General features: G+C 35.3%; 1 protein-coding gene and 1 long non-coding RNA gene across 2 annotated transcripts; both read left to right on the top strand.

Annotated features, from left to right (window-relative positions):
• The first annotated feature begins 424 nt into the window (after positions 1 to 424).
• Positions 425 to 13,316, top strand: LOC144453688 (solute carrier organic anion transporter family member 2A1-like). The gene is made up of 9 exons (XM_078145020.1): positions 425 to 467; positions 1,260 to 1,437; positions 3,652 to 4,088; positions 4,737 to 5,031; positions 9,374 to 9,509; positions 10,333 to 10,505; positions 11,189 to 11,250; positions 12,526 to 12,812; positions 13,278 to 13,316. Exons 1-9 carry the CDS (start codon positions 425 to 427, stop codon positions 13,314 to 13,316), a joined length of 1,650 nt encoding a protein of 549 aa, XP_078001146.1.
• On the top strand, positions 5,032 to 7,994 carry LOC144447232 (uncharacterized). Its single transcript, XR_013482001.1, has 3 exons — positions 5,032 to 5,051; positions 7,458 to 7,616; positions 7,964 to 7,994. It is a non-coding gene; the product is annotated as an uncharacterized LOC144447232 (long non-coding RNA).
• Positions 13,317 to 14,288: the final 972 nt, after the last annotated feature.

Below are 14,288 nucleotides of genomic sequence, written 5' to 3' on the forward strand. Positions count from 1 at the left end.
GTCTTAGATACTAACTAGATTGTGTATGATTATAAGAGAAAGATAACTAGCCAGTCTTTTACTGTTTGTCACTTTATATGTACAAATATTGCTTTCTAATACAGAGTCAAAATCATTTAATTTGTATGTATACATACAATGTGAATATTTATTAACTTTCAGTATATGCAGATGTCACGGGGAGGGTCATGTTTTACAAAATAGGACAAAGGGGAGGGTCACTTTTTACAAATGGAGAATGGTCATGTTTTACTTAACAGACCATGTGTGATTTCCCCCGCCCCCCTTGTAAATACTGAAGGCTCCCTAAATGCGTTCCCTAGCCACCAAGGACTGACATTTGTACCCCAAGCCAGGTAGCACACACGTGATATTACACTGAAGGCTTACTAGGTGATTGGTGTTACGTTCATGAGTAGTTATTATGGATGTCGTTAGAAAAGAAGAAAGTGGTTATCCAGTCAAACGTAAGTACGGTACATCATGAATGAGGCGGAGTACTTTCCGTATCTGTGAAAAATAAATTATACCGTTGCACCTACCGATCTCTCCAGTCGTGATACTTGGAAGCAATACGTATAAATAATACAAAAGTACTACATTCAAGTATATACACGTTTCATTCAAGACTACTGTATTAAATAGTGGTCTGAAGTTTGAAGGGGCACACGCTCAATATGTGTTTTAGAGATATAATTGTTTCTGCATATTAAAACGTTCTCTCGCAATATTCTACTTACTAATGTATACTTAACCATGACTTGCAATTGACTGATCTCAAACCTTGTATAAGAATATAACTTAAAAACTGTCCGATGACGTAATGAAGTATAGAAAAAATGTACAGGAACTCCCTACTATATGTAATTAATAGTTCTAAGAATACCAAAAACAAACTGTGACGTCATACAAGGCATACATCGACATTAACAATATACTTGAATAGTAGATCGAAGTGTGTTCAAAAAGCTTACAAACTCAGCTTTTGCAATTTTAACTGGGGGATTTTTTTTCTTTCGTAAATTATATATCCTTTGTACGTGTACAATATTACAAACATGTCTCTGGGGGTGTGAACGAAGCATGGTTAAAAGTCGTTATGCATGCCATCGACAATATTGTATGATTTGATATAATAGTGCATGTTAGAAAGTTGACGTTGAAGCCTTGCAACAGAGTAACCTTGACCTGTATTTGATATAGTTCTCTTAGTTCTATAGTTCTATACTATAATCATAGACTGTTATCTGTGATGACAGAGACGACCGACAATGAAGTGTCTTCAACAAAGAAACCAGGTGATAGTGGCAGTCGTAGCTGGAGTCCTTTCAAAGATATACGGGTGTTTGTGGCAGTAATGGCTTGCATAAGGATAGTCTACTACGCCAACGTTACCAGCGCAATGGCAGCCCTCACAACTCTAGGGAAGAGATACAGGTAAGATTACCTTACCGTCCGTTTAACAACATTTATAAAGTCAATGCGGATTGCCTGTAGTATAATGTTATACTGGTCCATCTCTCTCTGTGTCTCTCTTCTTATTGTCAGTGTACATGTAACATTGATAGACTTAGTGACGTAGATTAAACATTCATTTTCACTCTTAATAATTTCTGGGACTGAGAACCTGGTGGTTACAATGCGAATGCTTTATTCTTATGCGACTCGACTATATTTATTGCTGGGCCCAGGGATTTGAGTAACAGAGGTTATCATAAACCCTGGAGTTCGAACTGTTTGCCAACACACTTTTAGGCAACCATACTATAAATCATCACCTGTTGCCTCTTATACACCTCAAACAATTTGTACTTTAGCTTTAGACAACAATGAAAGTAATATCTACGTGTAGTTATGGAAACATGGCGATAAGTTTAATAGAAGTGGGTGAAGGACCGAGTGATCATACAAGTAATAAGGGGCCTGTCATTTTAACTGGCTGGGGGTGGGGGTCGATGTTCAGAAGTCCAATAACGGTTTTCTCAAGCTGGCCCCTTCCTCCCCAGCTCTGATGACAATTGCCAAAGTCACTCTTAGTGCAGTATAGATCACACCTTCCAAAATGATCTTCCCAACCCACACATATTTTTGACATATTACTTACATAATATTAAGCATGATCTTATTATATTGTTGTTACTTGAATGGAATTGAATATTTTTGTTTAAGAACAGAAATTAATTTTGGTACAATTTTTCTTGGGATATGTGTATATCATTTCCCAGGGTATCTCAGCACACAGCGTACATGTATGAGTCAATCATTACATGCAACTGATATGAAACTTTCTGTCAAACATGGTCTACACAAATTTAGGAAACTTTTAAAGGCGGCAACGTGTACTATTTTCTGATAATGCAACCTACGGTACATATACCTGTCTTTTGGTATTATACACTGCAGTATAAGGCCTAATAAAAAAATGTGAGGTTCCGATTACACTCAATTTTGGTGGTGGAGTAGGTAGATTTATTTCATTTTATTTATATTTTTTTCATGTGTGTGTGTCTAGTTCAGGTTTTCCATTGTTTTTCAAATGGTATCTGTGTTGTTTATTTCTTCCTATCAGATGTACAGTCATTACAGATTGGAAGAATAGTTTTATATTGTCTTTTTAAGTTCATGTTTGTTTCCGCATCCACTATTTCACGTGAGACTTCACAATAATGTTTTTGCAATTTTTTTATTTTTTTTCTCGAACACGTTAAAAAAAAGTTTAGGGTCGGCAGTGAAAAACTAGGTGGGGGTCGGTTAAACCGGAACCAAACAATTATTTTTTTAGGCCTAAAAAGATGTAACAAGCAATATCCGGAATCAAATATAACTTTGTGTGCAATGTCTTCTTACTAATTCAAAATAATTCAATCAATTACATGTAATGACTCATAGAATGCATCACTGGCCATCATAAATATCTATTATCTAATAGTCTACATGGCGCGTGTATGCGTGTCAAATTCAGATAAGGGGAAGGTAAGATAGGAGCAATTAGAGAGCATTTTGACTGATCACACTTGACCAGTACCAAAATGACAAATTCACTGATCTTTTGTTTTCCAAAGTAACCCCCCCCCACACACACATACACACACATATGTGCACACTTCAAGTGGTGTTTTCCAGTATGAATCCCCCACCACCACCACCACCACCACCACCACCACCACCACCACCACCACCACCACCACCAGTTAAAAATGACTGGGGCCTAACATTAACTTTTGCAATCAAAGGGCATAGTTTTGTGGGTTTTTTAATCAAGAATTAGCACGCAGACGCAGATTACAAAGATGCAAGACATGTCCATTAGCCTAAATGACATTTGACATTGAGTAAACAAAAATTGGAAAACTTAAAAGAAAAATAAACACCCCACTTGGTAGTTGGGCAGCATTGAGCTAATTGGAATTACATGTATAAGCCATGCACCATCTCTTCATTGAATTTATGGCACACTGGCAAAATCTTGCAAACGTACTTGGATACATACGAGTCGACATTTTCTCGGGCAGAATAAATCCAGACCGACGTAAAAGACAACTCAACCACTATAAACAAGGAAAAAGTCAACATTGTAGTATTATTTCTTTCTACCATTTTGTGCAGTTACAGTTTGACCAACAACCGTTTATTTATATTTGTCAATTCCAGTCTTACAGCAACCCAGCAGGGATTTCTTGTGTCAGCAGGCAGTATTGGAACGGTTTGTACAATGTCCTTCACTAGTTATTTCTTTGGAAAACCTTCAAACCACCGTCCACGCTGGATATTTTTTGGCTTAATTTTGTCTTGTACCGCGTCCACAATGCTCATTTTACCACATTTTTTATCTCAGCCTTACGAATATCACAAGGCTGGTAACTTTTCTGCTGGAACTGGAGGTTCTCTACGCGGTCTGTGCACTTCTAATGAAACAAAGGATTGTGGTGGATCTGGAGATGATACGAAACAGCAGGTTGATAATACAATGGCCTATCGTTTATTAATAGCGGGTAGGGTAATGGACGGTATTGCTATTGGGTTTCTGACCCCTCTCAGCTACTCCTACACAGACGATTTCTCTGGAAAACGATCTTCTGTATATCTAGGCAAGTTAGCATCAAGGAAGTAAAGTGGCCGAAAACTACAAATCGCTCTGCTTTTTGTATTATCGCTCTACTGTTTGAAAAATCGCAGAAGAGCGATGTTAAAACAGAAGATCGATTTTTCAAACAGAACAGCGATGTTGAAACAGAAGATCGATTTTTCAAACATAACAGCGATGCTGAAACAGAAGAGCGATTTTTCAAACAGTATAGAGCGATAATACAAACAGAAGAGCGATTTTGTCGTTTTCGGCCACGGTAATGAAGTTACTGTGATGTCTTTTGTACTCAGCCTTTGAATCATTTTCTTCAAGATTTGTACAAATCAGCACACCCACAAATGCTGACGACTCAGTTCTCACTTTGGCGCCTTTGTGTTTACTAGTTTAAAGATGACGTTGCCCATACCTTGTTCTTTGACACTTCGACATCGCCTAAGTGGCATTGGCGCATTACGTTTCGCAAGGGAAGGGTGTGTATAGTGTCATGATTTTCTCAAAAACCCACTGGCTCAATTCAAACGAAATTCGGTAAACATATTCTTTAGGGCCTAGGGTAATGACGAACTTTTTATCGTCAACTTTTTATCTATCTATCTATCTATCTATCAAATTATGTGGCCTTATCTGAACGATTTGATTTTTTCTACAGGTATCCTGGACGATGTGTCAGGAATCGGCGCCCCACTAGGTTTTGGATTGATGGCACCAGCTGTTCTGACAATATACGTCGACTTCAATCGTGTGGATATGTCTGATATTAATATAGACGATACTGACCCACGGTGGGTAGGTGCCTGGTGGCTTAATGCAGCCATATTAATGCCAATTACGTTTCTGTTGAGTATTCCACTTTTGTTTTTCCCGAAGTTTCTTCTAAGTGGCAGTTCAGATAACACCGATATTGAGAAAAAGAACACACAACCTAAAGGAAGAACTCGTGCGAAGTTTATTCAAAGTACCCAAGGTATTTAATCCTATGTATTTGTACTGCATTGTACAGTAGAGTAGAGTAGAGTACAGTACAGTACAGTAGAGTACAGTACAGTACAGTACAGTAGAGTACAGTAGAGTACAGTACAGTAGAGTACAGTACAGTAGAGTACAGTAGAGTACAGTACAGTAGAGTACAGTAGAGTATAGTAGAGTACAGTACAGTACAGTACAGTACAGTAGAGTACAGTACAGTAGAGTACAGTACAGTAGAGTACAGTAGAGTATAGTAGAGTACAGTACAGTACAGTACAGTAGAGTACAGTACAGTACAGTAGAGTACAGTACAGTAGAGTACAGTACAGTAGAGTACAGTAGAGTATAGTAGAGTACAGTACAGTAGAGTAGAGTACAGTACAGTACAGTAGAGTACAGTACAGTACAGTAGAATAGAGTAGAGTACAGTACAGTACAGTACAGTAGAGTAGAGTACAGTACAGTAGAGTACAATACAGTACAGTACAGTACAGTAGAATAGAGTAGAGTACAGTATAGTACAGTACAGTACAGTACAGTACAGTAGAATAGAGTATAGTAGAGTACAGTACAGTACAGTACAGTAGAGTACAGTAGAGTACAGTGCAGTAGAGTACAGTAGAGTACAGTACAGTAGAGTAGAGTACAGTAGAGTACAGTACAGTACAGTACAGTACAGTACAGTACAGTACAGTACAGTAGAGTAGAGTACAGTACAGTACAGTAGAGTACAGTACAGTACAGTACAGTACAGTAGAATAGAGTACAGTACAGTACAGTAGAGTACAGTACAGTACAGTACAGTACAGTACAGTACAGTAGAATAGAGTATAGTAGAGTACAGTACAGTACAGTACAGTACAGTACAGTAGAGTACAGTACAGTACAGTACAGTAGAGTACAGTACAGTACAGTACAGTACAGTACAGTACAGTAGAGTAGAGTACAGTACAGTACAGTACAGTACAGTACAGTACAGTACAGTAGAATAGAGTACAGTACAGTACAGTAGAGTACAGTACAGTACAGTAGAATAGAGTAGAGTACAGTACAGTAGAGTACAGTGGAGTACAGTACAGTACAGTACAATACAGTACAGTAGAGTACAGTAAAGTAGAGTACAGTAGAGTACAGTGCAGTAGAGTACAGTACAGTAGAGTACAGTACAGTGGAGTACAGTACAGTACAGTAGAGTACAGCACAGTACAGTAGAGTACAGTACAGTACAGTACAGTACAGTACAGTACAGTACAGTACAGTACAGTGGAGTCAGTACAGTACAGTACAGTACAGTACAGTAGAATAGAGTATAGTAGAGTACAGTACAGTACAGTAGAGTACAGTACAGTAGAGTACAGTAGAGTACAATACAGTACAGTACAGTACAGTAGAGTACAGTACAGTAGAGTACAGTACAGTAGAGTACAGTAGAGTACAATACAGTACAGTACAATAGAGTACAGTACAGTAGAGTACAGTAGAGTACAATACAGTACAGTACAGTACAGTAGAGTACAGTACAGTACTGTACAGTAGAGTACAGTACAGTAGAGTACAGTACAGCAGAGTAGAGTACAGTAGAGTACAGTACAGTACAGTAGAGTACAGTACAGCACAGTACTGTACAGTAGAGTACAGTACAGTAGAGTACAGTACAGTAAAGTAGAGTACAGTACAGTACAGTAGAGTACAGTACAGCACAGTACTGTACAGTAGAGTACAGTACAGTAGAGTACAGAACAGTAGAGTACAGTACAGTAGAGTACAGTACAGTAGAGTACAGTACAGTAGAGTACAGTACAGCACAGTACTGTACAGTAGAGTACAGTACAGTAGAGTACAGTACAGTAAAGTAGAGTACAGTACAGTAGAGTACAGTACAGTAGAGTACAGTACTGTATAGTATAGTATAGTATAGTATAGCATTGTGTTGTGTTGTATTGTATTGTATTGTATTGTATTGTATTGTATTGTATTGTATTGTATTGTATTGTGTTGTATTGTATTGTATTGTATTGCATTGTATTGTATTGTATTAAATTGTATTGTATAATATTGTATTTTATTGTATTGAACTTATCGTATATAGTATTGCCTTATATCCCCTTTATATTATATCGCATTGTAGTGTTGTATACTGCACTGTATTGCTTTGCATTGCATTGTATTGTATTGTATTGTATTGTATTGTATTGTATTGTATTGTATCGTATCGTATCGTATCGTATCGTATTGTATTGTTTTGTTTTCTATTGTAACTCAGTATAGTTCATTTGTAGTGAATATGTTATTTTGTTGCACGTTCAGTACATCTCTAATTGCAAATGTAGTGAGTAATTTATTAGTATTGATAACAACAAGTACAGTTATATTTATATCACAAATTACATTGTCTTTTCGTCAGAACTTATCAAATCGACGTGGAACATGATGAAGAACCCAGGTGTGCTTCTTACATCGTTAGCTTATACGATCAACTCACCTGTTGGCTTTGTATTGTTTATGCCGAGATACTTTCAGAAGGATTTAGGATTCACTGCCAGTATGGCAAATGTGATTGTAGGTAAGTTCACGGAGTATGAATGGCACGCGCAGTGGAGGGTTACCAACGTTCTAATAAACACTTATTACTAACAAGGCAACCATTGTGTCTTCGTCAGAATCGCCATTGAAACTGCCTTACATTTACAAAGTAACAGTGCTGCTCGAAGCACTATTGGTCACTAAAATAAAGTTCACAAAATGTTGTTATAGTCAGTTTTCATGATTATAATGCTTTAAAAATATATTTTCATTTCACAGTGAGCTTGACATAAAGATATTGTGATTCTGTACATGTAGCAAGAAGTTAAGATAGAAAATATCCTTTATTCTGCCTAATGTATGTCAATTTTATTATTTTTATTTCAGGACTTCTGTGGTTATTTCCACACTTTCCGACCGCCGTTTTTATTGGATTTCTTATCAAGAAAATGAAACTTGGAATACAAGGGCTTGTCAAACTAGGTATGATTATCATTGCTACTATCGTAATAACCAATACCTTGGTTATAGCTCTGCCATGCGAAGGACCTTACTTCGAAGGAACACAGTAAGCATGTATTTTCAAATAGTTTGTTTGTTTTTTGCTTTTGTTTTGTTTGTTTGTTTGTTTGTTTGTTTGTTTGTTTGTTTGTTTGTTTGTTTGTTTGTTTGTGTGTTGTTATGTTCATAAAGGGGAGATGCACAAAACCAAGTGTTCAAGGATGACACCTTGTTTCTGAACAATAAATTAGGTTGACATCATCAATCAACACATACACTTTCTTATAATTGAGCCTCAGGATGCGCCTTAGTATTACACCTTTCACTGAAAATCGCAGTTCTTCAATTCTCACCAAACTTTGCCACATGAAAGTATGTTCCTGGCCCTTTTCAAATAATAAAGAAATTTGTGAGTTCACCGGGTCTTGTTTTCAAGGAAATCATCAATCTTTTTATTTTCCAAGCCAGTTAACGCAGTATTCGGCGGCCATATTGGATTCCAAAATTTTGATATAATTTTGACCTCTAGTTCAAAAATTTGTACGGTACTCCTAGATTTGTTTAATACATTGCTTTTAACAGAGTAGGTTATAGTTTGAGTGAACTAAGTAACAGCGAACGTTTATTTCGAAGGCGCATTATGCGTGAAAGGTAATGTTCACTTCAGTGTTGCTATATAGTGTTTACATTTGTCAGTGACTGTAAGTGAAAGTGTGTTTTAGGTGTGGAAAGAAGTTGAGGCGTCAATAGAACGATAGGCCCTCCAACCACTGACTAGGACTAGGGAGCCTGTGGTCCCATTGTCACTTTGTTTCTTATATTTAATATTAAACGTCCCTTTCAGGATATCCTGCAAGTGTATACAATGAAAATACTTCAGGAAAACCAATAAATCGTGCCATGCTTTACATTGCTTTAACTAACAGTTGTATAATACGCCTTTGCTGGCACTTTTAATTGATTTCTTAGTTCTTTCTACATTTTATGAGAATTTTGCACTTTTATATCTCTTTTTTTTGTATACACAATGGGAATTTGAACAATAGCCATGCCAGGCAGACTAACAAGAAAGCCCGTCTGGCCAATCAAGTAGTTCGCTGCAACTCAGCACTCAGCAAAGTAAATAAAACAGGATACACATAAATGGAAAGGATAAGAGATTAAACAGTTTAAAATGCAAGGTTGTTGACATTTTATAAAACGATTCATGTATTTTCGCCCATTTTGATTTCCAATTCGTAATTCCTAAAAGGATATAGTATTTACTCATATAACTGTATGCGTTGTTGTCCACAGGGGAGGGCAATCTATGGACTCACAGTGTACCACTTGCGATTGTTCACTAGACCATTACCAACCAGTTTGTGGATCAGACGGATTGAATTACTACTCACCGTGCTATGCTGGATGTAAAACTGCAGTCAATGAAAAGGTATATACCCCCCCCCCCCAAAAAAAAAAAATGTTTTGTAGAAATATGACTGAATACAAATACAAGTACTCTGCGGTCACAGTGTTATATGTTATTGTTTATTAAGGTGTCTTATGTAGACTTAACAAATGAAAGTTAAAGTATTTAAATGAAATTTACAAAAAAGAGCCACATCCAACCCTCTGGCTTATAGGACACAAAGAATTATATATATATATATATATATATATATATATATATATATATATATATATATATATATATATATATATATATATATATATATATATATATATATAAATGATAAATAAATGAATAAACAAATATCACATACGTCTCAGTTGTAAATAAACTTAAGGTTTTCCTACGGTTAAAGGCCTCATGTAAAAAGTTTACAGTATCAATGGGAAATTATATCATTAAATGTTGTAATTCATCGTATATGTTCATATGACTGAAGTTTGCATATTTAAAGTATCTATGAATAGTATGATTGTCATGTTGGTTTTCTCCTGTCGTTTGCCTATGTACAGATATACTTTTATGAAAGAGGCATAAAATTGCCAAGTGTCGTCTGGACACGTTGATATACATGTGAAAATAACAGTTAAATCAACATGAAAGACGAAAGACGAAATAATGCTACTTCAGAATGTATATCAGTCTTTCTCTTCAATTCCCTTGTTTAAAGCGGGAAAGAAAACTGATGAAGAACATAAATTGATGAACTTTTCTTTTAAGGAAACATTGGTTGAAAGCATACCATACATCAAACTATTAGATTATTTTAAACTGGAATATAATTTTTCTATATTTATTCCAGAATTTCACCGACTGTCAGTGTATCAGCTCTGAAAGTGCTACAAGCAACTTCGCATATGATGGACTTTGTCCCATTCCAAGGTGTAAATATTTTGTCCTTTTTCTGTTGATACTCACCATCTTTGCCATTGCCAATAGCGCCATTAGTTTACCATCAACGATTATCGCTATAAGGTAAGCAAATCATACATGTCATGTTGTAGCCAGTCTGAAATATTTTTTTTTAGATATCATAGAATCAATCTGCGTCGAAATGATTAGCTGGGTTGTTAGTCAAATTAAAACAAATTATACCATGTACAAGCCTAGTTATTGATTTTGAATAGCAAATATAGTCGTTACGTCACTACAATCCGTGTCTACGTCACTGGTTCTGCTGTGCTTGAAATGAGTCAACCTGCCATTATTTTTCCTAGATTTTCATAAATTATACTTGAGGAGGTATAATTATTCCCCAATATTTTTCTGCTTTTGTCATTATTAGTTTTTCGACTCGTAGTGACAAGGCCCCTTAAGTCATCCGTATTTTTCATGGATGAGCGAAGAAAACTCGGGCAATAATATATATATATATATATATATATATATATATATATATATATATATATATATATATATATATATATATATATATATATATATATATATATATATATATATACATATATATATAATACATGTTTATGACAAATTCTGTATTGCAGGCTTGTTTGTTGCTGGCGCATATACTTAGAAAATCAATTCTCTTTATAACGTTAAGTAACTTTATTTTTAGTAAACTAAGACATTATAGTTCTTATTACATTATTTGAGTAGATCTTTAAACTCATTTCACACATTTCTTCACTTTTATCTAGATCTGTAGAACAACATCGGAAATCGTTTGCATTGGGCGTAAGAAGTGTTATCATTGAACTCTGTAAGTATAATAAAAGTGTTTTACCAAATTTGTAAATTGTTAAAAGGTGAACAAAGGTCGTGAGCACACTTTATCTTTTTCTGAATGTCGACTATATACAGACATAGATGGAAAGTCCTTGGTTGGACTCGTACCGTTTTATTCTTGCCAGACTAAAAAATACTCTCCTTTAAATAAAGTGGCCATGTGGATGATGATTGGGTATTTCTTTTGGATTTTTAATTTATAAAACAATTTTATCATGGCTTCCTACTATATGAAACAACATATGGCAAGTCCTTGTTGTCACTCAAAGATTAAATAAATGTGTACAGTGTTTGTTGTTGTACGTACAATAACAAATTTTCTACACGTTTTGTTTTTTGTAATCTACTGAGTTACAAACACAGACTTTGTCAATGTTGTTTCAAATTGATTTTTCTCAAGTATGAAGCCATAATAGAATTGTTTTATATAAATTAAAAATCCAAAATAAATACCAAAATTCTCATCCATATGGCCACTTTAATGATTCATTTAATTTGTATGGTTTTGTGATCAATCAATCAATCAATCAATCAATCAATCAATCAATCAATCAATCAATCAATCAATCAATCAATCAATCAATCAATCAATCAATCAATCAATCAATCAATCAATCAACCATTCAATCAATCAATCAATCAATCAATCAATCAATCAATCAATCAATCAATCAATCAATCAATCAATCAATCAATCAATCAATCAATCAATCAATCAATCAATCAATCAATCAATCAATCAATCAATCAATCAATCAATCAATCAATCAATCAATCAATCAATGTCATTTATAAAGTGCCAGTATCCAAGTTTCCAATACTAAGTAAAGTTCAAAGGCACTGTACAATTATGTATACATGTTGAAAGCTCTGTTGAAAAGATATGTTTTAAAGTTCTTACCAAAAGAGCAAACTGTAGAGAAGACATTTGTCTGAGGAACGAAGTCTGCGAGGGTTCGACTTTGCCTGAATAGTGTCTGCTTTGTATGTGGTGTACGGGGTTTGCAGTCGATCCTATATATATCGTACTGGTAACCAGTGAAAATCCTTAAGAATTATTGTAATATGTTCGTGTTTCTTGGCTCGTGTAATGATCCTAGCGGCTACAGTCTGTGCGTGTTGCAATGGCTGGCGGTGCTCATACGATAATCCGTACAGCAGAGCATTACCATAGTCAAGTTTTGAAGAAAGTAATACTTGAGCAAGTTTGTGATTTTGATAAAACTTTTTTTCTTTGTTTTCATTTCAGTTTCATTTGTAACACCGCTCATTGCGGGCCAACTAATTGATTCTACCTGTATTCTGTGGCGCCAAGAAAGTGGGATACGTACTGGAACATGCGCACAATACGACAATTTCATGTATCGGGTGTTGTTTATGAGTGTTAGTGCCGGTTTCAGTTGTGTGGCATTCTGTATTCTAGTGTTGTTATTGTGTATACTCAAATTTAGACAAAGCAAGTCAGCTCAGGATTTTTCTTCCTCTCCGAATGGAATGACTGGAGATGACCTTACCGTTCAACTTAAATCCATCGAGGTAGGTTTTACTGATTTTTCTTGTTCTTTTGGGACGTTTTATAAAATCGTTATACAAGACCACAACTTTTTGTAAATCAATGGTCAACGTAGAATGAGCCTTGAGGACGTTTTTCCTAAAAATCGAAGTTCTTCATATTCTCAAAACTGTGCCATGTGAAAGCTTGTCCCCGGTCCTTTTGTAGTATTCTAAAATAATGTAATTATAAAAGTAAATAACACCCACATTCATATATTATAACTTAGACATGCCCCTGAAGTAGAACATATTTGATGAACTTCAGTAATGAACTTGACAATGTATTCAGTATTTTGAGAGTGTGACGATGGTCCCAATTTCATATTAAATGACCAAATATTTGGTAATAATTCCATTAATTAACAAGTAGATTAAAACATTATATGTATGTGATGAGGTTATTGTTTGTGTCTAACTTGTCATTTATTTTCATCTCGTTTTGTACAGAAAACTGAAATGGTGAATCCTGTCTATGAACCAGAGTAGGATGAAGATTGAATAACGTAAATCGTTCTAAGACGACTCCGGCTTGATGTCTACGTAGATATTACCCGAAAGAAATATTATTCGTGTAGACCAGGATCAAAATTGAACGATGGAAATCAGTCTCAAATGTATGCAGTTCAATGTATTCATAGACAGTGTATCCAAGAGTAGTAGTAATTGCGTAGAGTATGATCGGTGCTCTTCCTATAATTTTGTTTATCTCATCTCCAGAGTTCAACTGTTTTCTTATACTTTGTCGTAACATCATGAAAACCATAATTTAGCTGGTATTATATGTATAGGACAAAATAATGGAACTATAACCATAATCCGTCAAATTACCGTAGCTAATTATCTTTTAATTTAAGAAATTCTGCAGGACATTATTTCCAGTAGTGAATATTGTTATACCCTTTTTGTACCCATGTAAATGTATTGTCTCTCTGCGTGTGTATCTTTAAAAAAAACAACAACCGTGAAATAAGATTGATTGTGGGAAGGAGAACGGCCTTATACAAGTTGTGTGTGACCAAAGACGAATGGTCGGTTTAATAGCAAAACACAAATTTCTTTATTATGTTCAACGTTCGGTGATTTGTATATATTGATGATACCTGTAAACATACTAGTGTTTACTTACACATTATCAGCAGACAACGGACACAGTGGTATGGAAAATATCAAATACTGACCAAATTCAATAAATATAATGATGACGACACTACTAATTGAGTCTAACACAATTAAGATATAACCAAACCATAAACAAGTGTCTCAATGTAGTATCACATGATCGACTGTAAAAGACGGTAAAGAGTGGCCAGATTTCCCACGTGAATTAGTAGCCCCCGTTGGGTCAGTGTTTTTCACATATGGATAAATTGATGGAGTGTTGTCAATTACGTAACCACTGCATGAGTGAATAACTAACCAATACTCTAACCAACGTAGGTCTTGGGACAGTTCCATCAA

Source organism: Glandiceps talaboti, chromosome 2 (assembly GCF_964340395.1).
Source record: "Glandiceps talaboti chromosome 2, keGlaTala1.1, whole genome shotgun sequence".
NCBI lineage: Eukaryota > Metazoa > Hemichordata > Enteropneusta > Spengelidae > Glandiceps > Glandiceps talaboti.